The 25,737-nt window shown below is 38.8% G+C and overlaps 1 protein-coding gene across 4 annotated transcripts in view; it reads right to left on the minus strand.

The window, feature by feature from the left end:
• Positions 1-25,737, minus strand: part of TBL1X (transducin beta like 1 X-linked) — a 379,125-nt gene that overhangs the window by 38,644 nt on the left and 314,744 nt on the right. For all 4 annotated transcript variants that reach the window (XM_043992597.1, XM_043992599.1, XM_043992596.1 and 1 more), the window contains 2 exons: positions 22,771-22,916; positions 14,377-14,641 (listed from right to left, as the gene is read on the minus strand). In XM_043992597.1, coding sequence (XP_043848532.1) covers positions 14,377-14,641; positions 22,771-22,916 — 411 coding nt within the window. The remainder of the gene's footprint in view (positions 1-14,376; positions 14,642-22,770; positions 22,917-25,737) is intronic.

Genomic DNA, 25,737 nt, shown 5'->3' on the forward strand with positions numbered 1-25,737 from the left:
TGTCATTCCCTCCTCTAGCTCATTTTACAGATGAGGAAATTGAGGCAAATAGGGTTAAGTGATTTTTTCAGGATCACATAGCCGCATCAAATCAAATCAAACTTGATCAAAATATCAATAAATCCTAATCACACCCCTCTTAGTAAAATGAAACATTAAAATAATGTACTTCATGCTCACAATAGTATTTGAAGATGAAGGGTCTTGCTTCGGTCAAGTTGATGGGATAATTCATGTTCGTTTGTCATTTGCCAGAAGCGTGCTGGAGAACTATCTAGATAAGGGGCTCTTCTGTCATGAGCTCTTTTGGACAATCTTGTGAAACTTATAGACCCTTCTTTTTCTAAATAATGTTTTTAAGTACATAAAACAAAATACACAGCATTACAAAAAACCCAGCTATGTTAAAATTCAGCTGTCAAAATATTTAAAAAAACAACTTCATGGAACCTAGGCTATGAATCCTAGATCAGTATCAAACTAAAAAAGAAATGGGGGTCACTAAACTGTACATAAGAGTCCCTGCAGAGCACATGTTAACTTAGAAAAACATACATTTGTAGACATTTAAAAAAATTATTAATTTCATTAAATACTTCACAATTACATTTTTTTTTTAGTGAGGCAATTGGGGTTAAGTGACTTGCCCAGGGTCACACAGCTAATAAGTGTTAAGTGTTTGAGGCCGGATTTAAACTCAGGTACTCCTGACTCCAAGGCTGGTGCTCTATCCACTGTGCCACCTAGCTGCCCCCCAATTACATTAAAAAAAAAATTTTTTTTTTGGTGAGGCAATTGGGGTTAAGTGACTTGCCCAAGGTCACACAGCTAGTAAGTGTTAATGGTCTGATGAACTCAGGTATTCCTGAATCCAAGGCCAGTGCTTTATCCACTGTGCCATCTAGCTGCCCCCCCAATTACATTTTAATCTATTCCAGTCCATACTTGGGAGTATTATAAGCTGCATGTGGCCCATGGATCATGTGTTTGACACCCCTGGTTTGGTTGACCAGCATGTTTTAATGATCAATGAGTCTACTACTTGCTGGGCACTGCACTGGATGTTGGTAATACAAGACAAAAATGAAACAGTCCCCTGTCCTCAAGGAACTAGAAATGCACAGGAGGAACAATATGTACACATCGAAGTATATACCCAAAAATACAAGCTAATTTTTTTTTTAGGGAAGATACTTGTATCTATAGAGGAAAGTCACATGTAAGAGAAAATATTTAAGTTCAGCTTCAAGGAAGACTAGAGATTCTAGAGTAGGAGAAAAGGAAGGAGAGAATTTTAGGCACTGGGAAAAAGGGAGACAGACTATGCAGAGGCATAGAAATAAGAGGTGGAAGTTCATTATGTGAGGAAAAGCAGGCAATAGCCGCTCTTGTTTACTGAGCAGGAGAAAACCATGGTTGGAGCTTTAGAAAGAACAATTTTCTTTCTTTTTTTTTTTTTTTTTAGTGAGGCAATTGGGGTTAAGTGACTTGCCCAGGGTCACACAGCTAGTAAGTGTTAAGTGTCTGAGGTCGGATTTGAACTCAGGTACTCCTGACTCCAGGGCCGGTGCTCTATCCACTGTGCCACCTAGCTGCCCCGAAAGAACAATTTTCTAACTAGACTGGAGAGGGGGAGAGACTTGCAACAGGGAAACCAATTAGGAGGTGATTATAGTAGTTTAGGTCAGAGCTTCTTAAACTTTTTCCACTCAAGACCCCTTTCTGGCAGAGAAATTTTTACATGACCCTGGATATATAGGTATAAAATAGTTATACAACTCAAACATTTACTGCTATTTTTTGTAACCCTCAACATTCAGTTATGTGAGCCCATATGAGGTCGAGACCCACAGTTTAAGAAGCTTTGGTGGAGGTTAGAGGAGATGAGAGTGAGAGGTGATAAACCAGGTAAGTGGCTTTGTGAATGGGGTCAGATGCAAGAAATTTTGTGTTATGAATGGCCATGGGAGGACAGGAAAGGGCTGAAAACCAAGCCAGGGTAGGATTGTAAAGGTCAAGATAAAAGTCCAGGGTGTCAGGTCAAAATTGGGAGGCACGGACAAACTTCCAGCTGAAAGAAGCTGGCTAAGGTTTGGGAATTGTAAGTCAAATTCAAGTGTGGTTAAGGTCTATAAGTCAAAGATTGATATTTAGAAGTTCAACTTAGACATGGGGACACAGAAAAAGCATGGTATTTGGGCAGGAAGTAAAGTGAATTGACCTTTAGAGGTCCAAGCTATGTAGCAGAAGAGTCCAAGGGTATGAATATTGGTTGGGAATTGAGGTTCTGGCTAGGTATGAGGAAAGAGAAAATGGAATTCAGAGTAGGAATCTCACCAGCTTTCAGCATCTTGAGAACAGGGATTTCACTGTTGATCTCAGGGCATGGGCAATTTTCCTTCAGATACAGTTTTAAGCAGCCTGCCTGTTGTGAGCAGCATTCATGGACTGTTTTCTGAGGAAGTCAGGGCTTTTCAAGATATTGGCTACTTCAGCAAAAGGCTAGGTCTCCCTGGCATCCTGCAGTTTTATCTGCATTCTATTTTATCATTCATTGTTTGCATCATGCCAGGCAAGAATATTGTGGTAATACCAAGGAAATAATAGCCCAGTGATTCTCGAAGTGTTATCCAGGAACCACTAAGGGTTTCTGAGATCTTTTCACGGGGTCAATGAGGTAAAATTTAGTGTTAGTTTGTTTTGTTTTTGTTTTGAGTGAGGCAATTGGGGTTAAGTGACTTGCCCAGGGTCACACAGCTAGTAAGTGTTAAGTGTCTGAGGCTGGATTTGAACTCAGGTACTCTTGACTCCAGGGGCCGGTGCTCTATCCACTGCGCCACCTAGCTGCCCCTAAAATTTGTTTTTTAATGTACTAGGGCAGCTAGGTGGTACATTGGATAGAGCACTGGGCTTGGAATCAAGATGACTCATCTTCATGAGTTCAAATCTGGCCTTGGACACTGGCCTTGGGCAAGTTACTTAAGCCTGTTTGCCTCAGTTCCTCATCTGTAAAATGATTTGAAGGAAATGGCAAACAACTGCAGTATCTGCCAAGAAAACTTCAGTCAGACATGACTGAAACACTTCAACAACAAAATAATACTAAGATGTTTTAATTTCTAACACTGTAAGTCATGAGAGACATATACCTCATATAAACAAAAGCTCATTAGAGAATCTTCAATTTTTAAGAGCACAAAGGGGTCCTAAGACCACAGAGTTTGAGAACTGCTGATATAGCAGTTCCCTTGTAGACTGCAATCCCATTTTGTAGATGATTCAAAAGAGAGGCCCAGAAAAGTTAAGTAAGCTGCCTAAAGTTTCACAGGTATTAATTTATAGAACTGGAATTATTCAAACCGATGGCCACTGATCTCTAATCCATTGTTCTTTGCACATTGATCTACTTCATATTGCCATTCATAGTTACAAATATCTCCCAGATGCCACTATGAAACCATGACATAATCAGTATGTCAGTTTAGATTTGAACAGCAGCCATTATATATTTCTGTTACTTGATAAGAAAGTAAGGGTGATATCCCAAGAAAGCAAAATTGATGTCTCACATGTTAATTGAGCATTACTGGGTCTTATATTATTTTAGGGTTGATGCTTTTTTTCCCTTTAAAATTTTTAAAAAGTATAAACAACTATTAAGAAAAACAAGCAATCAAATGGTCCTAAGGAACAAGGGATAACCCCCCCAAATTTATCTTCAAACAAGGTAGATAGAACAAACCAAGCAACCTAACAGACGGCTAACAAGCCAAAGAAAATGCTTGTGTTCTGGGTCCCCAACAAGGCCAGGCTAAAGATCATTCACCTCTGGCCTAGTTTTCCTTCCTTTCTGCTTCATTTTGGTTTATCTAGTTGTAGTTGGTGTGTATGCAGTTCTGTTTCTGCTGACTTCATTCTGCTTGATGACTTTTCTCTGTTTTGTTATCCCCACAACACATGCTATGAACATCCCTCTAGGAACCAGCTGAATCAGTTGTTTATGCTATCCAACTTCTTGTTGAATTTTTCTCCCCTCCCCATTAATCTTTAAAAAATTTATTTAATTTTTATTTTATGGGATAAAACAAGCATTTCCATAATATAGTATAATAAATAAAAGATTGCAAACTGCAAATCTATTATGTACAACTTACTATTCCATTTAAATATATAATAAAGTTATCATCCCATTAGTCTTAGAATGATATGATTTTATAGCATGGAAGAGAATTTAGCCATGAGATAGTACAAACTGCTTTTTTTAAAAAGGTAAACAAACTGATACAAAGTAATAAAATAACTTCCCCAAAGTCATATAATTTGATGGAGACAGAATATGTATTTAAAGCTAGGTCCTCTGACTTGCAGTCTTCCTTACAGTGGGTAGCGACATGTTGCTTCTGATGACAGTATCACCATCATCACTTCGGGGGATCAGACTAATGTCTTGTCTAATCAGCGTAATTCATACAGGCCCATTGGGAAGCTGTAAGGCAAGCGTTGCCTGAATGTAATTTCTCCGAAAAGATAAGGCCCTTTTCCAGGGGGCACTTCTCTGTGAGCTGTCCATCAGCAATCAACAGTGTTTCTGATGTCAACACTCTCTATCTGGAGAGCTTCTGTTCAAACAGTGCTATTCTTTCTGAATGGCTGCTGTCCCCATTGTTTTGTGATGTCTTGATGGATGTTCTAAGGCACAACAATTACTGTCTCTTTTAGGGGCTTCTATATCATTTTCCTAAACAAAAGTAGAACCCACCAGGCATTTTAGGGAGGCAATATTTAGGGCACTTAAAAAACAAATCAAGAAACACAACACTATTTGCCAGGGACCAAGGCAATGTTTCTTGGGAAGATTAAAGAAAGAGCATTGCAAATAGTTCTAGGCCCTGTGAAATGAGGTCAAAATATAAACGAAAGGATAGTTTATGTAAGGAACTGCTAGGCACCCATTGCCTTTTTCAGGGGCACCTGAATTTGAAGAGTCTGAATATCAATGATATAAGTTAATATGTTAAGTACCTGTACCTTCCTTGGTGTGAAACCTCCTTGCCTTTCCTTAGATACAGATAACACTCTACCTATAGCAGCAGCTAGGTGGATCCATGGATAGAGTGTGGGACTTGGAGTTAGGAAACCCGAGTTCAAATCCTACCTCAGATACTTAACTGTATGACTCTGAACAAGTCACTTAACCTTCCTTTGTCTCAGTTTCCTCATCTGTTAAATGGAGATAATGATAGCACATATTTTATAGCATTGTTGTAACATATGTAAAGTGTTTTACAAACCTTAAATTGCTATATAAGTGCTATCTATATAATTTATAGTCTTCAAAGAGTTGTCTGAGGTTCATAGAGCTTAAGCGATTTGCCCAGCATCACATACTTAGTAAGAGTCAAGGGCAGGAGGTAAACCTAGGTCTGCCTGGCTTCGTCAGACATTTTACCTCCCATGACACACCACCTCCCTGCCACATATGGTGAACTAGAAATCAATCAGCCTAACAGCTGCCCGTTAATAAATAATTTTTTTTTGGTTTTTTTTGTTTTTGTTTTTTTGGTGGGGCAATGGGGGTTAAGTGACTTGGCCAGGGTCACACAGCTAGTAAGTGTCAAGTGTCTGAGGCCAGATTTGAACTCAGGTCCTCCTGAATCCAGGGCCGGTGCTTTATCCACTGTGCCACGTAGCTGCCCCTAATAAATAATTTTTAATCAGTTCCAATATCACCTGCAATCAATGTTACTGTTACCAAAGGAGATCTCTTGAAGGCTTTCAAAGCAACACTCTGCCCTTTTCCTCTGTGCAATTTCACCTTTGCAGAATTTATCTGACTAAACATCACCTCTCTGTGTACTTAGACATAAAACTCTTCAGATGTACACCAATGGGAGTTGCTTTTCACGAAGATTAAGAGAACAACTGGGGTCTCTTGTTCTCTTCTGGTGCCGTGGAATGCCTCTGGAGGGAGGCATGGAGCTTTACTGTCTGGGTCCTCTACCAATTCATGTCATCTCAACTCAACTGTGCCCTGATTGCTACACAGAAGTCTTTTCATTATTCCATGGTGAACTCTCCATTACATTCCCTGCCAGCAGCTGTTCCCAACCATCTCCTCTCTTCTTAAGCTCCTAGTCTAGGCGCTTACTTTCTTTTTTCAGCAGAGGCTCCTTCTGAGAAATCTGAAGCTGTATCCCAGGAAATCCCCCTTCTCCCTTCCCACCTCATTCGGTCCACCTTTGTCTCTGAGGAGAGGGTGCCTCTTTCTTGTCAAGAGGAGCTGCTCTCCTTGTGCACGTGGTCTCATCTTTCTGGTCTCCTCTTCAGTGGTCACCACCCCTGACATCTTTGATCTTTCCCTAACTACTGCCTCCTTCTATCCTTGCTTACATACTCAGATCTATCCCATCATTACAGAAAAAAAACGACTAACCTTCATTTGACTGTCATCTCCTTAAATTATCATAGCTGAATGCCTAGAAAAACTCACCTAGATTTATTACTTCCATTTCTTGGGGTTTTTTTTGGTTTTTAAAATTTCTTCCTTCCTTCCTTCCTTCCTTCCTTCCTTCCTTCCTTCCTTCCTTCCTTCCTTCCTTCCTTCCTTCCTTCCTTCCTTCCTTCCTTCCTTCCTTTTGCGGGGCAATGAGGGTTAAGTGATTTGCCTAGGCTCACACAGCTAGCAAGCGTCAAGTGTTTTAGGTTGAATTTGAACTCAGGTCCTCCTGAATCCAGGGCTGGTGCTTTATCTACTGCGCCATCATTTCTTAACTATTCCCAGCTTTTTCTCCCATGTCACTTCTTAAGCCCTCACAATTTGGATTCTAACACACACTCGACTGAAATTACTCTCACCATGGTGGTTATCAGTCACATCTTAATCGTTAAATATGATGATGGTTTTTTTGCAGTTGTTATTCTTAATCTCTCCACTGTTTTTCATATTGTTGACCACCATCAGTTTTCTCATCTATTGGATAAGATGACCTTTAAAGTCCCTTCCAGCCCTAAATCTATGATCTTATAATGACTGGCTGGTCTATAAACTCAGAATATTAACGCTTATCTCCATGCCTTTACACAGGTCACCCCTCCAGGTCTGAAATGAACTCTTTTCTATTCTTTGCCACTCAGACCCCCTATATTCAAGGTTCCACTCCAGTGCTTCCTATGTAAAACCCTCTTTCAGAACCTTGCAGTTGTTAGTACTTCTTAAATGATCTCGGATTTAATTATGTTTGTACCTGCAGGATCACTCCACTAGACTATAAACTTCCTTAAGGCTAGAAGTTGGCTTTGTAACTGTGCCTAGCACAATGCCTTGCATTTACTAGGTACTTAAGAAAACGGCTTTCTTTAAAATCTACAGAGACACAGACACAGACACACACACACAAAGCCACTTAAGAAGAAAAAATTCATTTAATATATCCAAAAATATACTACCATACACAGAATTAGACACACAATGAGATACCTTTCCTCTTTTTTTTTTAACCTCTTTCTGAGTACCAACCAAATTTTATCATTATTTCTCTAGGTAGTGATTGCAGATTTGACTATTATCAAATCCCCTTATTTTACTTTAAACATAGAATCTTCCAAGCCAGGCTATAATGAGTTATGTTTACTATTTACAATAAATTCCTGATGGGATCTGTGAGTCAGAGAAATGTTTTCTCTGAATTTATATGTGTGCACTTCTGCATTTTGGCCAAGCTGTTACAGGGTGTGGCTGCAGGCAGCATCCTAATCCCAGACAGCTGTCAAGTGTTACATACCATGGGGCTACAGGGATAAGGACCACGGTGTCTGAATGGTGTAAGCCATCAATGCAATAATCAATTCAATTATACAGTTCTGTTGACAGCTGTGCAGCTAGGCTGAGGAACGCAATCTTCAAGTAAGCAACACAGTTGTCATATAAGTAGGATAAGCAGACATGTAGACACATTCAGACACGTATCCACACCCTCTGAACCTGATCCGTAAAGAGGAAATCCAATGAGATGATAGGTTTCACTAAACTATTGATTGAGACCATCCAGGATAAAGAATTGAGATGGCATATATGGTTTCCAACAAATAGAATTTTTAGATTTAAGGCAGAAGCAATTGATTTAATTAACCAGTTAAATGAAATTCTTCGATTGATTACTTGAGGTTTTTTTTAAACTGGGTAGTGTTTGAGGAAAGGTATATCTAAGTTTCAGAGATCACATTAAACTAGGAGCTATGAAGGTCTAATACAAAAGAAAAAAAAGAAAAAGAAGGTGTATTCACAGTCTCCGACAGATGTAATGAATCTTGTTAGAAGGAAAAGAAGTAGAAAGAAATAGAAGGAAAAGATGAGTAGTCATGGTTGGTAAATCCTTACTTAGAGGCAAACTACAGGATGTAGACCTAATAAAGAATAATAAATTTAGAGCTTACAAGACATTAAATCCAAAGCCCTCATTTTATAGATAAGGAGACTTGGGGTCTAGAAAGCTTAAGTGACTTGCTGATGGTTAAATATGCCTTCCTAAATGACATGTGTCAGAGATGTAACAGAGTCTACTAAACCCTACCTTTTTTCAAAAATTGAAAAATTAAACTTTTTTAACTAATAAAAATCTATTTTCTTTTTTACCTCACTTCACCATTGGAAAAAAAGAAAAAGAAAACCCTTGAAAAAGGAAAAGAAACTATATGTTCTAAAATGTTTATAACAACTCTCTTTGTGGTGGAAAAGAACTGGAAATTGCAGGGACACCCATCAATTGGGGAATAGCTAACGATGAGCTCAATGATCTTAGAAAAACATGGAAAGACTTGCACAAAATAATGAAGAGTGAAATGAGCAGAACCAAGAGAATATTGTATACAGTAACAGCAACACTGTTTTAAGAGCAACTTTGAGCAGGTATGTTATTTTGACTATTGCAAATACCCAAATTAACTATAAAGGATATGTGAAGGAAGATGCTATCTGTATTCAGAGAAAGTACTGATAAATAGATATATAGAGTAATTTTACACCTATCTACTTATTTGTGTCTAATGGTAGCCATCTCTAGGGTTGGGGGGAGGGAGGGGAGAAAAAAAGAAAAAAAATTTACATGATAATTTGTGCCTAGATTTGCAGTTTCATGTGCAATCATCTTTTATTGTACTTTGTTATAGAAATGCATGTTTTATTCCATAAATTAAAAATAAAATAAAAATTTTAAATCTATGCACAAGCTGAGAAGAATAAATTTCCTCATGGTTCATGTTAAAAAATATGTCTCATTTTTAATCACAAGTCCATCACTTCTCTGTCAGGAAACAGGCAGCATGGCTCCTCGTTGGCCCATTGGATGTTGGCTGGTCATTATTTTTATTTTGATCAAAGCTGTCAGATCTTTCAAAATTGTCTTCATATTGTCATCATAAAAATTATTTTCCTGGTTCTGCTCACTTCCCTTTGAATTAGTTTATATAAGCCTAAGGCTTCTGGAAAACTCTGGATTTTTTATGGTTCTTTTTTCCAATAAAGTGCAAGCTCCTGCTAGCAGGGAGTGTCCTGCTTTTGTTCAGCATCTAGGTGGTGCTGCAGTGGGGGCAGTACCAGACTGGGAATTGGGAAGACCTTAGTTCAAACCTGGCTCAGACACTCACTAAGCTGTGTGACAGTGGGCAAAGTCCCTTCACTTCTATTTGCCTCAGTTTCTTCCTCTAGAATGAGGATCATAATAGTACCAACCGGGAAGAGTTGTTGTGAAGATTAAAGGAGATAATAATTGTAAAGCACTTAACACAGTCCCTGGCACATGATAAGTGTTATATAAATGTTAGTTATCTATTATTATTATTATTATTATTATTATCATTATTACTCCCTCACAGTTGTGAGGATTAAATGAGAAAATGATTATAAAGTACTTAGTATAGTGCCTGGCATATAACTAGTACTTAAATGCTCACTGAGTGATCAATTGTATATCAAGATAATAAACCTGCATGGAAATTCACAAATCTTAGGAATAAAGAATGAATGAGAGTCTTTGGGTAAGGAAAAAAGGAATGAAAAACAGGACTGATATTAGCGTGTTAAAATACTATATGCCTGCTGTTAGGCAGGGGAAATTTAGGATGCTTTTCTAATACAGATAAAGATGTTTCTAGACAGAGAAGACATAGTAATGATAAAAACCTGAAATCTCAGTGTGTGCTTATGTCTATACATATGTATGTAGGTCTCTGCATATGCATGTTATCCAGAAGTGTTCTGCCAAGTCTCTTTCTGCTAAGATCATTTGATCAATGATTGACTTCTTTTGCTGGTGAGTTTATTGCTTATTAAACGTAAAGGAAACTGGCTCAAGAAGTGTAGGAGTCTCTTAGAAAAGAAAGTCTTACAATAACAATTACAAAATGACCTGGATTAATAAAAGAAGAAGAAACTTAAAACCCACCAATGTAACAGCAGAATTAGTAGCTTTCCAATGAGTTCACATGTTCAAAGGGTACAGACATAAGGAGGAAAGAAGGACATATAACCAAGGACCAATAAAAAGGGGTGGTATAGACTTGTTGAGCAGCCTGGTGGTACAGTGGAGAGAGTGCTGGGCTTGGAGTCAGGAAAACTCATCTTCTTGAGTTCAAATCTGGCCTCAGATATTTACCAGCTGTGTGACCCTGGGCAAGTCACTTAACCCTGTCCCTCAGTTTCCTCATCTGTAAAATAGACTGGGGAAGGAAAAAACTACAGTATCTTTGGGGACAGCTAGGTGGCGCAGTGGATAAAGCACTAGACTTGGATTCAGGAGTTCAAATCCAGCCTCAGACATTTGACACTAGCTGTGTGACCCTGGGCAAGTCACTTAACCCTCACTGCCCTGCAAAAAACAAAACAAAACAAACAAACCCCCCCCCAAACCCCCCTACAATATATTTGCCAAGAAAACCCCAAATGAGGTCACAAAGAGTCAGACACGGCTGAAATGATTCCAGAACAACAAAAGACTTGTCAAAGCAGCCTCAGAAAGACTTAAAGTGTAAGCTGAGGCTTACCAAAAATGCTAAGAGTTACACAAGCTGATTTTAAAATTCTATTTGGATTAAGAAGAATATGAAAGTGTTAGGCCTACACTGTAGGCCAGATGGGGTAACATTAGCAGATGACAAAGAAACTGAATCACCAAACTCTAATTCTGTTTCCTTTTCTATCAATGAGAATGGTCTTCTAGTGACACAGGGCATAACAAACACAGTCAGGGAGGAATTGAAGCATTTAGACAGATGGTAAGAGGATAGTTCCTGGCTTTGCACAGTTGATTCAAGTCTCTTGGCCCAGATCAATCAAGTGCTGAAAGAAACTGCCCATTAGATGAAGGAACCCCTGCAGTTAGTTTTTGAGATATACAAGAGCTAAAGAAGTTGACAATAGGGAAAAAGGTGGGTTTTAGACAAAAATTTAAAAGCTCATTAAGCAGATAATAGTAATGACTATCATAAGCCATAGTCACATAGCATTTTATGCCTCACAAAGCCTTTTCTTCACAACAAACTGTGAGATGGGATTATCATTCCCAACTTCGGTAAGAAAAATGTGGTTCAGAGATATTGACTTGCACAAAGTCATATAAGTAATAGGCTTTTATTTTTTGGAGGCAATCACAGTTTAGTGACTTGCCCAGGGTCACATAGCTAGTAAGTATCTAAGGCTGGATTTGAACTCAGGTCCTCCTGACTCCAGGGCTGGTACTTTATCTACTACACCACCTAGCTCCCCCAACTCATAAGTGTTGTAGGAGACACCTGAACCCAGAATTCTTAACTCCAAGTAGTGATCATTTACACAAAATAAATACACAAACGGAAACACAAAGAATGAGCTATGCCAAACTAACCTCATTTCATTTTCTCAGGTGTTAAAAGGTGGATGAGAAGACAGTATAAACACAGTATATTTAGATTTCAGCAAAACATTCCAAAAAACTCCTAATGATATTTTCATGCAGAAGATGGAAAAAATGTAGATTGGATAGTAGTAGAGTTAGATTTGATTGGACAAACATATGCAAAGTACGGGTTATTAAGTCTCTAGAATCCTGCCACAAGATAGTCTTCTTGGCCCTTTTCCTGTTCTGAATTTTTCTCAGGTCAACAAGCATTTATTTAGAACCCATGAACCAGCCACTGTACTAAGTTCTAGAGATACAAAGAAAGAAAAAAATTGTCCCTGTCATCCTCGAGGAATTTACAATCTATTGGGGAGACAACATTCAAAATATGATGTACAAACAAAATATATTCTGGAAAAATCAGAGATAATCTCAGCAAGAAAGCACTAACATTAATAATTTGGAAAAATACAGAAGTCACCCATTCCAAATGTGTAGATGTCACCAAGGTGATGCAGAGTGAATATGGACTGCAGATTCAAAAAACTACAGTAGGAACAAACTAAGAGGAAGAAGTGTTTATCTATAATAGGAATGTTTGCACTTAGGATAATAATATTAATTGTAAGTAGAGAATGGGGAAAACTTTTTGAGAATAGTTCTTCTGGAAAAGGCCAAGGGGCTCTAGCTGCCAGTAATATGAATCAACAGTGCAATATTGCTGTCAAAACAAGAGAGGAAAGAATTCTACAGTATCATGCACTGGTCAGAACATAACATAGCAGTATGTTCAGTTCTGGGTACCACACGTCAAGGAGAACAATGAAAATGCTGACAAGGTAGGGAAAGGAGATGGACGCCACATAAAATGAAGCCCTGGAATATTTAACTTGGAAAAAGAAGACTTAGGCAGAGTGACAACAACATCTTTAAATACCTAAAAGTTAGATATGGGGAAGAGTGAATAAACTACTTTTTGTGTTGTCCCATTGGGGTAAAACAAAGCCCCAAAGGGGTGGAAGTTATAGGGATGCAGATTTGGGTCAAATAAAGGAATGAACTTTTTGTATAAAATTGGAATTCTTAGATCCTCAGCTCCCCTTTCACTAATTATGTCTGAACAGAAGTTGGATATCATAGAAGGGACTGAAGTACTAGCTGTGAATCTGGGCCATATGACCCTAAGATACTACTGCTCTTTGTGAATTGTCTAGTATCTCCATGAAGACCCTCCTGAAATGCCTCACTGTGGTGATGAAATGATGCTGGGTTCTAGCAAAGTACAATTCTTACTGTTACACTAAGACCAGAAATGCTTTGAATAGGGGTCTGGGAAACAATGGCATATCTGTTGTCAAGAGTACCAAGCTGGTCAAATCTGGAGAGATTAATAATGATGATGATTATAATGTTTGTAAAATACTATGCATATCTCATTTGTTCCCTCTCACAACCCTTTGAAGTAGGTGCTATTATTAGGCTTATTCTACAGATGGAAAAACAGAGGCCCAGTGTCAAATGACTTGCTGAGGATCATACAGCTAATGCATGTCTGAGGGAGGATTTGAACTCAAGTCCTGCCTCAAAGTTCAGCATTTTAACCATTAGTGCAAAGTGTGTGGATTTTGGAGTTAGAGAAACTGAATCCAAATTCTGACAGCCACTTAACTGGCTCGGCTAGTCATTTAAGCTCTTTGGGGTTCAGTTTCCCCTTCTGTAAAATGAAGAAGCTGAACTACTAGGTGGCATCAAAGGGTTTTTCCAGATGTATGATCTATAATCTTATGATTTTGTGAAGACTGAATAAAGTAATATATTTTTGGGGGGGCAGGGCAATGAGGGTTAAGTGACTTGCCCAGGGTCACACAGCAAAAGTGATATTTTTAAAGAGCTTATCACAGTGAGTGAGCTGGCACATGTTAGGGACTTAATAAGTGGTTTCCTAATAAGTGGTTTCCTTGCCTCTTTTCTTTCCTGTGCTCTTTCCCTCCCTCTCTTCTTTCCTTCCCTCCTCTCTTTTTTCCTCTTTCCCTCATTTCCTTTCTTCTTCTCTCCTTTTCTTCTCCCTTTCCCCTCTTCCTTCCTTCCTTCCTTCCTTCCTCACTCTTTCCCTTCCTCACTTCCCTCATTTATTAAGATCTAGATTGGTTGGAGCGGCTAGGTGGTGCAGTGGATAAAGCATCAGCCCTGGATTCAGGAGTTCCTGAGTTCGAATCCGGCCTCAGACACTTAACACTTACTAGCTGTGTGACCCTGGGCAAGTCACTTAAGCCCATTGCCCTGTTTAAAAAAAAAAAAAAGATCCAGATTGGTCAAGAAAATACTCATACAGAAGGAAATCACAGATCCTTTCAGTCTGATAAAAAATGGTTGCACTCGGATATGTAGAGATTTTTAAAAAATAGATGAATCCTGAGGATGAATTCTTTCCAACTTTGCTATGTTCTTTAGCCCTGGAGAGAGAAAACTCACTGCTGGTATCAGGCCACGCAGGTCCTGCACTTACTTATTGCATGTGCCCCATTCTCTTCCCCATTCACAGTGGCTTCTCCATTCTTTGGTGGGTTTTGCTGGGAGACGGTTGCCGGAGTGGCTGCGGCGGCTGCGGCCGTGGCTGCGGCTGCGGCGGCTGCAGCTGCTGCTGCTGCATTGGCTTGCTGCTGAGCTAATTTTTCTCTGAATGCTTGCTGTCGGGTCTGTACAACATCAGGCATCACGGCATCTATTAGCGATAGGGACTCTATGGGGCGGCCATCAAAGACTGTACCATCCTGGAAAGGAAAAGAAACCAAATGGCAGTGGTTACAGGCTCTTTCCTGGAGAGAGAAATTATTCTTTGAGAAGGGTCAGTACAGGACAATCTCCTGCGAACACGCTGAGTCAATCCCAGGGTCAGAGGATCACAGACGAAAGGCCCCCAAAGGCCGTCTGGTCTCATCCTTTCATTTTATAGACAAGGAAGCTGAGACCTAAGAGGGGAGATCACCAGCCCATGTTCACACAGGAGGCAAGTGTCCCAGACAGGATCTTAAGTCACGTCCTTTCAGTCCAGAGTTAGAACTCTCTCTTCAATCAGTCAGCTTTTATTACCTACCTACTCTGGGTTAGGCACTGGACATATTATAGTTACAGAAAGGAAACTGTCCCTTCCCTCAAGGAGTGACAGCACACGTATAGAAATAATACCACTACATGTATACTATACACATTATTATTATTATCACATATAAAGACTACCATACACATTATTAGATATGTCATATGTAGAAGTATTTGCTTATACATAAATGTCACTGCATACATACCACATGCATCATTGTATGTGGAACTGTGTTTCTTAAATATATGCATATTATATATATGACAATACAGGTAGTAGGTACTTCTTATACCTGTGCATATAATAATATACATATAACATATAATCTGTAGCATTGCTGCTTCTAATGCATGTTATACTATATACAACATACATTATTATTGTGTATAGTATTGTTTATGTATCTCTATATATTTACATATATATTACTGCATGCAGTAGTATTGTTAATATATGTATGCATATAATATATGACATGCATATAATGGAATATGTAGTATGTATGTAGTAGTATTGCTAATATGTAAATATACGAATGCGACATTCATTATTATTGTGTATGTATACCTGTATATAACATGTCTATAATAATGTATGTAGTAGGTATGTAGAAGTAATGCTTATACACATCTGCATGTAATAGGCACATATTTGTATAGAATAATAATGCATGTACTAATATTGTTTATATTCTTATACTGTACTACAGGCAACATATTGGCCATTGTACTTCACACAACATAAAATGCATACTCTACTATATACATACCCTAATACTACATAAATAAACAATACAATATACAAATATAAGCACATATATACATATAAAAATGAACACATAAATATTAGGTAATTTGGGGCAGGGGGAAAGAAGGCACTAGCACCTCAGGGCATTAGGAAAGATATCATGTGACAAAATTTTGGAACAATATGTCAAATTATATACACACACACACACACACACACACATGCCAGATATATAGGTAGGTAGACAGGTAGGTAGGTAGATAGATAGATAGATAGATAGATAGATAGATAGATAGATAGATAGATAGATAGATAGATAGATGAATGAATGGATGATGAATATAAAATTAGGTCATTGATTCTTTTCATATGAAAATAGTATCCAGATGTATTTTAAGGAAAACATTAAGAAATGGGAGCAAAACAAATGAAACCTTTGAGACATGGTAGCAAAAGATGATGGCAGAGTTAATTTTTGTTTCTGCTGGGCAATGAGGGTTAAGTGACCTGTCCAGGGTCACACAGCTAGTAAGTGTCAAGTGTGTGAGGCTGGATTTGAACTCAGGTCCTCCTGAATCCAGGTCCGATGCATTATGCACTGTGCCACCTAGCTGCCCCAGAGATACTTTTTAAAAAGCAAAAAAATAGCTTTTTTAATTGAAAATTTTTAAAAAGCAAAAAATGTGCCTGGGCAACAATGTCACAGAGAAGGGGGAGGGCTGAAGTGCCAGTGCTAGCTATCACGACCCTCATTCTGGGGTTCTAGGCCCTTTTCAGTTTTCTCCCAGTGCTCTTTTTCTTTTTTAGTGAGGCAATTGGGGTTAAGTGACTTGCCCAGGGTCACACAGCTAGTAAGTGTCAAGCGTCTAAGAGCAGATTTAAACTCAGGTCCTCCTGAATTCAGGGCCCGTGCTTTATCCACTGCACCACCTAGCTGCCCCAAAGCCTCAGTTTCTTTATCTGTACAATGGGGATAACAATAGCTCTTACCTCCCAGGGTTGTTCTGAGGACCAAATGAAACAGTAATTGTAAAGTTCCAAATACAGTGCTTAGCATGTAGTAAATGCTACATAAATGATAACTATTGTTATTGTTATTATTATTATTACTATTCCCTCAAGCCCCAACTAAGGTTTCAACTCCTCTTCTACAAAACCTTCCCTTATCCCCGATGTGGAAGTGATCTCCTCACATTTCTGAGAGCATTATTTTTTTTTTGACGACTCCTTTGTACCTATCATATTCTACACTGTACTACAGTTATTACTGTACAAATTTTAGCCCCTCTACTGATTGGAGGACCATATCTTATTTCATCTTTGGATGTGTCATTTCACTGGTATGGAGAGCTTCCTGGCATAAAGAATCCTTTCACTAATGACAACAAATAGTTTATCTGTAAGTTACTCAATTTAGCAGATATTTATTAAGCACCTACTATGTACCAAGAACTGTGCTAGGTACTAGGGATTATGACAAAAATGGAAACAGTTCCTCCCTGAATTCAAGGAATAATGAAAGGCTTGACAAGAGTTGGCCCTCAAACTAAGCTTTCACCAGGGCTCAAGATTCTAAGAAGCAGAGATTAAGAGGAAAAGCACTGGGGACAGGAGAAGAAATGTCACCTACAAGGAATGGCATGTAGGTCAGTTGGGGTGGAAGGGAGAATGAGTGAAAGGAAGCAAGAGCAGGTAAATCTGGAAAGACAGGTGGAAGTCAAATTGTGATGGTCATTAAATGTCAAAGAGTAGTCAGTATTTTATCCTACGGGGCAATAGGAAAGTACTGAAACTTCCTGAGTAGGGGAGTTTTATGATTAGACTTGTACTTTAGGAATATCAGTTTAGCAGCTGTGTAAAGGACGGATTGGAAAAAGGGAGATTTAGGGCAGGAAAGTCAGTAGGCTAGTGAAGCAGTCCAGATGAGACGTATTGAGATTCTTTTTTTAAATTTTTTTAATTTTTAGTGAGGCAATTGGGGTTAAGTGACTTGCCCAAGGTCACACAGCTAGTAAGTGTTAAGTGTCTGAGGCCGGATTTGAACTCAGGTATTCCTCACTCCAGGGCCGGTGCTCTATCCACTGCACCACCTAGCTGCCCCCGTATTGAGATTCTAAACTATGAATGTGGCTGTGGCAGTGGGGAGAAGAGGGCAGTTTGGAGAAAGGCTAATGAAATTCATTGTCATATATGACAAGATTTTCTAGCATTCATCTCATTTTATCATAACGACAACCAAGGAAGAAACCCTCATTTTACAGATGAGGAAACTGAGGCAGACATGCCCAGGGTCACACAATAAGTGTCTGAAACAGAATTTGAACAGAGGTCTTCCCAACTCCAGGACCAGTGCTCTAACCACTGGGCAACCTTGTCAACCCAAGTAAAAGGAAGTTTGTGCCATCAACAGAAACATTGAGGCTCAGAAGAGGGGTGTTTGAGGAGGGGTTGGGAGGGAAGAAAGAATGACTTTTCTTTTGGACATGATGAGTTTGAGATGTCGGCCAAACTTCCAGTTTGAAATATTTAGTAGGTGATGGAAGTTTGGAGTTGAGTAGAATAATTAGGGATGGATATATAGTTCAAAGAATCTGCATAGATATGACAACTATGAAAGCCATAGACGCTGATGAGGTCATCAAGGCAAGAGACTAGGGAGAGAGGGTTTGCAGGAAGAAGGGATGTCCTGTGATGTCAGACACAGCAAAGAGCTCAAGAAGAGTGAGGGCTGAAAAAAAAGGCACTGGATTGACCAACCAAGAGATTTTTTTGTTGACAACAAGAACACCTGAAGATTATATTATTTGCCTATGGTCCCACAGCTGGGTGTTTCAGAGGCAGGCCTGGAACCTATGTCTGACCTGAAGACTTGCCCTCTGTGTCCTATGTCATTTTTTTAAATTAATAAAGTATTTTATTTTTTTCCGTTACATGTAAAGATAGTTCTCAACTTTTGTTTATACAAGCTTTACAATTTCAGATTTTTCTCCCTCCCTCCCCTCCCTCCCCCCTCCCCTAGACAGCAGGTAATCTGATATAGGTTGTCCTATGTCATTTTATTTCTCACACAGTAAGCCTTACACATAAAAGGTATTTAACAAATGTTCAATAAATTGACTCAAAAGCACCCTCACTTATATACCAAGGAAATTTAGAGACTAGTGCACATTTTTGTGCTAAAATTATTATTATTTTTGGAATTTATGCCATGGAGAGCCTAGGAAATCTCTATGAATACCAGTCTTTGCATGTGGTAAAATTAGCTCTTTCAAGGTTTCATGTCTATGTCAGGACGTGTCTTCAAGAGTTAACTTATCCTGCATGAATCCAAACCTGACTTCTATGGAATCTATTCATTGCATATATTAAAATGAGTTATTTACTGACCTTGGATTAAGACTGCATTTGAGGTGAATGTGAAACCCATTCTTGGGTTTAGAGACCTTGACCAAATATTGATTCCATTAACAGAACAATTACAGAAATATTTAAATTTCCTATCTGGATGAGGTCGTTCTCTCTGCTGGACTCCTTACATCTAGATCAATTTAAGTTTCTGATTTGGAGAGCTCTGCACAGTTCACCACACACAGCAGAAAATGCCTTTTAGTCTAAGCACATTCACACACTGTCATCATATGAAATCTTAACCTGCAGAGTTGGCCCTGACTTGATGTATAAATACATTAGAAAGTACATTCTGCACATGTTTTCATTGTGACATTTTCAACAATGAACTGACTAGGTTCAGTCAGCATTATTAGAGAAAAGTAAGTTTCTTTTGAATACAAGCAGTAACTAAAGAAAAAAAAGGGGATATGTACTCATTTGACCCTGGCGATAATGATATTAAAAGCAGTAACTGCTTAAATTAATTATTAAAACTTTTCTCAAACATTTTAAGACTCTATTTTTTTCTTTAGTTTCTAAAGACATCAATGATAAATGAAGTTATTTGATTTTGCCTCTCATTATACTGTCACTGTCTAGATGACCTTGGGTGAGTTAAATCTCTCTAGGTCACAGCTTCTTCACATTCAAAGAATGAGGAGGGTTCTGAGAAGAGAAGGTGTGGCAGTGTCAGAGGACAAGAGATCAAATCCCACTTTGCAGGCTTACTACCTAACTCCTACTGACTACCTGACTACCTGCTTACTTATCGGACCAGACAAATCACAACCTCGCTAAGTTTCGATATCTGTGTCTATACAAGGAGGTGGGAGGGAGGGAGTTGGACCAAACAGCCTCTGAGGACCTTTTCATTTTATTTACTTTAAAAGTCTGGTATTATAAACCTGTGAATGCATGATGAATGGGTTCCAGTTCTAAAATCTCATGACCTATCGTGGAAGAGCTGAACGAGTGAGACAAGGCAGAGGAGGAAGGGCTTCCTGAGAATGGGATAGAACAGAAACACACTGATCAAGCACTTAAAGGACCAATGGGAGGTAAGGAAAATAGAGGCAGTTAAGAGAGCACATGGAAGACCAAGAAGAACTCTTGGATAAAGAAAGATAAAAATGAGGAGGAAGAGGGGAGACAGCCTAATTTAGAAGAAGTATTATGGGGAAAGGAGGAAAATGGGCAAAAGACTTTCCACAATTCCAAAAAAAAAAAAAAGAGAGAGAGAGATTTTGGGAAAGATTAAAGAACTGAGAGAAAGAAATAGAACTACAAAGGACAGGGGAAATATACGGATGAAAACCAGAAGAGAAGAACATGAGTAGCAAAGAAGGACTGAAAGACGTTAGCATCAGAATATCAAGAATGTCTGGTCTGTCAATGCATCTAAAAGCAACACTCTTGAAACAAACAGCAACAAAAGTCGTCATAATTGATGTTGTATCAAAAGGAAACAGCAAAGATGGGGAGATAATTTTTAGGCAAACTGTCCTGCTGCTGAGACTGGAGGGAAATGGAGGACAAGGAGATTTCTAGCAAGACTGATTACTTAGCAGGCTTGGGTGGGAGGTCTGTTAAAATATTTTGGAGTACACGATGACCCTTGTGAACACTATCATACTTCAGAATTTCAGAAAGAGGGGATGAGTGATTGGTTCTACCAGCTGTGCAAAATGGATTGAGGTGAAGGTTATGAAGACCTTTTTTAAGTGTTCAAGGAAATGATTCTATCTTTGTGGGAGGAGGATCCCTGGGGGTAGGGAAGGGATGCAGAATTATTGCTAGGGTTCCTTCAATCTATATGCACAGCAAGGATGGTCATTTCATTCTTTACTGGCTTCTAGCAAAATAAGTCCCCTAAAAAAGGAAACGTAACCTTGTTGTACTGAATACGTGATCTTGGAATTTTTATCTTGAAATTATACAAAGATGTTGTTGTGATTAATGAAATACAAATTCTTAAAGAAATATTACTGAATACATGGTAATTGTCAATATGCTTTTTCTTGCATAGGGTAGAGTGCTGAGCCTTGGAGTCAATAAGAGCTAGGTTCCAATCCTGCCTCCTATACTAGCTATATGGCCTAGGCTAAGTCACTTAACTTTTTTCTATGTGACTCAGGCAACTCTCTAAGACTTATCTATTAAGTTAAAGACTTTTAGATTACATCTGGATTTGAACAACAAGTTCCCCTTGCTGAAATTACAGAATGTCTGTGTAATTAACATTAGTTTTTTCTCTTTTAACTTTCATTTTAGAATTTTGAGTTCCAAATTCTCTCCCTCTCTCCAGCCAAGGGGCTGAATATCAATGGATGGGGGGAGGCCCTATCCATTGAGAAGTCAAGCAATAATTTGTATTTTTTTCTTAACCAATGGATACCAATGACTCCACAATTACCACTGATAGTATCAGGTTGGTGTCCATGAAATTATTGAACATAAAAAGGGATTCTTATACTCAGAAAGTCTGGGAAGCAATGGAATATGAAATTTGTATCTGAAGGGAAGCCTGGGGTACATTTTAGGAGTCAGGAAAAGGAGATGGGAGTGTAACAGATGGAGGTATTCAAGGATATAGCTGAGAACCATAGTACTGTTGAAACTCTGGAAAGTCATGAGGAATCTGTTCAACTGAAAAACACATCTCAGAAACCCAAAATGAAGGCAAGACCAGAGAAGAGAAAGGTGGTGGTGGGGGGATAAATAGAAGTGAAGCAATTGCCACAAAAGAGATTATGTCAGAGGAGTTTGTTAAAGCCAAAGTAGCTTATCAGAGAACTGTTCTTTCATTTAATATTTTTAAATCATAGGGGAAAGAGGTAGGAATTTGGGTGGAAGGAAATAATTATTTCAGGTTTTTTGTTTGTTTTTTTTTTGGTGAGGCAATTGGGGTTAAGTGACTCGCCCAGGGTCATATAGCTAGTAAGTGTTAAGTGTCTGAGGCCAGATTTGAACTCAGGTACTCGACTCCAGGGCCAGTGCTCTATCCACTGTGCCACCTAGCTGCCCCCAGGTTTTTGTTTAAAACCATGCTTTAGTTTTCCACTACCAATTCCGCTCTATTAAAGGAAGACATAATAATAAAATAATGCTGGAAAATTATTGTTAACATGGAGATCACTACCTCTTCTTTATTCTGTTTAATTCAGGTAAAGCTCTACCATCTATCTTTCCTTTGTGGTCACCTTTTTTTGCCCACCTGCTTGCAGAGTACAAAGAGAAGAGACAAGACACCCTGTGAAGTGTGCTCACCAAAATGAGCATAACACCAAAATATTAAGTCGATGAAAAGCTGCCGTGTATTTTTTTATGATTTGAAAATGTGTTGTTTACATACTAAACATGATCGCTATTCTATATATACAGAAAACACAGATGTGTAAAGAGCACGAAAGGCTTGCTGCTATTTTTACATCTAGGTAACTAGCAGTCCCACATTTATGAAGGAAATTAAAAGCAAAGGTGAAACACTTAAAATTTCTGTCAAGTACCTTTTTGGAAATAAGTAATTAATACTTGTTTTCCAAGACATTAGGAGTTTTCAAACATTCCTCCCCAAATGTGGGATTGCTCTGGCTGCCTTCTAAGTAAAGCACACCTGTAATTGCCCAAGTGTATGTGCTGCTTGTAAGTAATAAAGGGACTTACTTCATTGATGCTGATCTCAGCTTCCACATACTGCAGGCCTTTCTGGAGAATGGAGATAAGGGCAGCAGGTGGCACTAATGTTCCATTGATATTGGATTGACTGATGTGACTTTCAATACCAAATGTGAAGGCCGAATGGGAAAAACCTAAAAGCAAGAAAACAAGCCATGACATGAAAGCCAAGTTTTATTGACAGATGCATATCCGTTTATTTCTAAAAGTGAATATTGTTTAAAACTTTAACGTGCAGAAATCAACTCAGAATCCAACGTTATTGGCTTTGGGTCCTGTAGGTGAAGAAATAGCTGGTGGGGAAGGGGAGAAAAGGAGAGTAGGGAAGATGGGAGCTTTTTTTGGGCAGTGAGAGGGAAAACACATTTAGGAATAAAATGATCAGTCTCAATTCAAAAAAACACACCAGTAATTAAAAAGCCATAAAGAATAGGGAATATTTTCTGGCTGAATCTTACTCTGATAAACATTTGACTCAAATCTCTTTTCCCCTTAGGATAGTATCAATCTTTCCAGAAGCTCAACACTGGGATCTTTTTCTTTGCACAGGTTGTATATGGCCCTGGCATTGCTGTAGCTCACACAAGGGAGCCATTCTTTAATAGAAGATAAGGAAAGGAAAATCCACTGCTCAGAGATACAACTGGACATGCAGAGAAAATTAATTTTATGACGAAACAACAGGAAAATACGATACTCTTGTCGGGATCTCTTTTTCTGGAGTTAAAAACAGTTCAGTCAATAGAAAAAAGTAAGAAATTCTCCCTATTGCTGATATTAGCTGACTGTTAACTGTGGGCTTTCCTTGATTATCCTTTTTTTATTTCATGTTCTGTCACCTTCTTAGCAAGCCGGGGGTGATCAAACTCTAGCAACTTAAAAGTATATCCTAGAATTAATCCTTCTTTGAAAGGGGAAACAATGGAGAACAGTGATGGCATTGAAAGAAAAGAAGCTTGGGCTAAGGAGTTAAGCTGGAGAGAAGGCAGGAGGGAGGGTGGGGGAGAGAGATTTAAGTGAGTGGGAAAAATCAACATCAATACCATCAACAACAATAATAATATCTAACACTTACATAGTGCTTACTATGTGCCAGGCACTATGCTAAGAGCTTTACAATTATTATCTTATTTGATCCTTGCAGAAACCCTGGGAGGGAGGTTCTATTATTACCCCATTTTACAGATGAGGAACTTGAGGCAAACAGATTTCGTGTCTTACCAAGCAAGTGTTTGAGGCTGGATTTGAATTCAGATCTTTCTGATTCCAGGCCCAGTACTCTATTCAATGTGCCACCCAGCTACACACAAATGGTCAGGGCTGGACTTGTTAGCTGGTACACTAGGGTAGCGGCTATTATGACCTCTAGAGAATCCTCTGCCCTTCCCCCCTTTCACCTCCAAAACCTCTCCACTCAAGTGTCACAGTGTCTTAAATTCCACCATTAGAGAGATTCTTTGAATTCATGAGAGATCCTCTTTTTAAAACGTTAATAGCCCTCCAGGGGATAACAAATTGTTTTTGGTTTAAAGGTAAACTAGTTTATTAGGTCATTTCCCTCTGTGATAGGAGGGCCACCATAAACTCATGGATGCCTCAGTGCTAGAGTAAAAGAAAGAATTCCACAACCAAGAAAACAGTTCCCACAACTTTCCTTATGGCCGGCTATATATATAATCTTGTTTTTGATTTTTTTTTTTTTTTTTTAGTGAGGCAATTGGGGTTAAGTGACTTGTCGAGGGTCACACAGCTAGTAAGTGTTAAGTGTCTGAGGCCGGATTTGAACTCAGGTACTCCTAACTCCAGGGCCAGTGCTCTATCCACTGCACCACCTAGATGCCCCTATATATATAATCTTAATGAACTTTTATGTAACATATAAGTACTTGGTTGAGGTGGAGATGCAGTTAAATACTTTTGATGAGGAATAATTTTTTCCAATAAGTTAATGTTCAAAGTGAATGACAATCCATTCCATCTACAGTAAGTGACAAAGAAGGCAGTGCTTTAAAATATATTCTAACTAGATTCACCCCATTACCATAAAGTAAGTTTAGAATCTATTAATTATGTTAGAGAAAATTTGTAGAATTTTCTATCGGTCGTCCAGATTTAAAATCTCTCCTTTTTTCCCTTTCTATCTTCCCAATAGTTCCCTCTCCCAAATGGACATGAAATCTGGCTGTTTGCTCCTTTGTAAAGCCTAGTACTCCTCCCCCACCCCATCAACTTCCAAGTCTTCACTAAGGTCACTCCACTCATTATCCTAGTTCAGGGACTTTATCACTTAATGCCTGAATCACTGAAACAGATTCCTAAGGCTACCCTGGCTCTGATCTCTTCCACCTCTGATCCAAGCTATACACTGCCACTGGACTAAGCTTTGAGAGCAAGGACAGTACCTACTCCCCCCCCCAAACCACTACCCCTGACATTTCATTATCCCTCTGTTGTTATTCAGTTATGTCTAAATCTTGGGGACCCCATTTAGGGTTTTCTTGGCAAAGATACTAGCTAGAGTGGTTTGCCATTTTCTTCTTTAGCTCTTTTCACAGATGAGGAAACTGAGGCAAACAGGGTTAAGTGACTTCTCCAGGGTCACCTAGCTAGCATTCTATCTACTGTACCACATGGCTGCCCTTCTGTTATCCCTATCACTTAGCATAGTGTCTGGCATGGAGTAGATGATGGCTAATTGACTTGTGACATGGACAGTCTAGAAGATTAGAGTTTCGATTTTAGAGTCCCATTTTTTTCACGTGTAAAATGGGCATTTTAGGTTGAATTCAGATCATTGCTCAACCTTATTTGGTTTATGAGGCAATTACCAAGAGGTGATTAAAAAAAGCCACAGTTTTAAAAGTCCTTAGCTGTAATAAACTAACCGATTATAAGACGGAAATATTGCAATATGAAAACCCATCTCTCATTTCTGTCTTCTCTTATAGCCATTCT

The sequence above is a fragment of the Dromiciops gliroides genome, chromosome 3, assembly GCF_019393635.1.
Source record: "Dromiciops gliroides isolate mDroGli1 chromosome 3, mDroGli1.pri, whole genome shotgun sequence".
In the NCBI taxonomy this organism is placed as follows: Eukaryota; Metazoa; Chordata; class Mammalia; order Microbiotheria; family Microbiotheriidae; genus Dromiciops; species Dromiciops gliroides.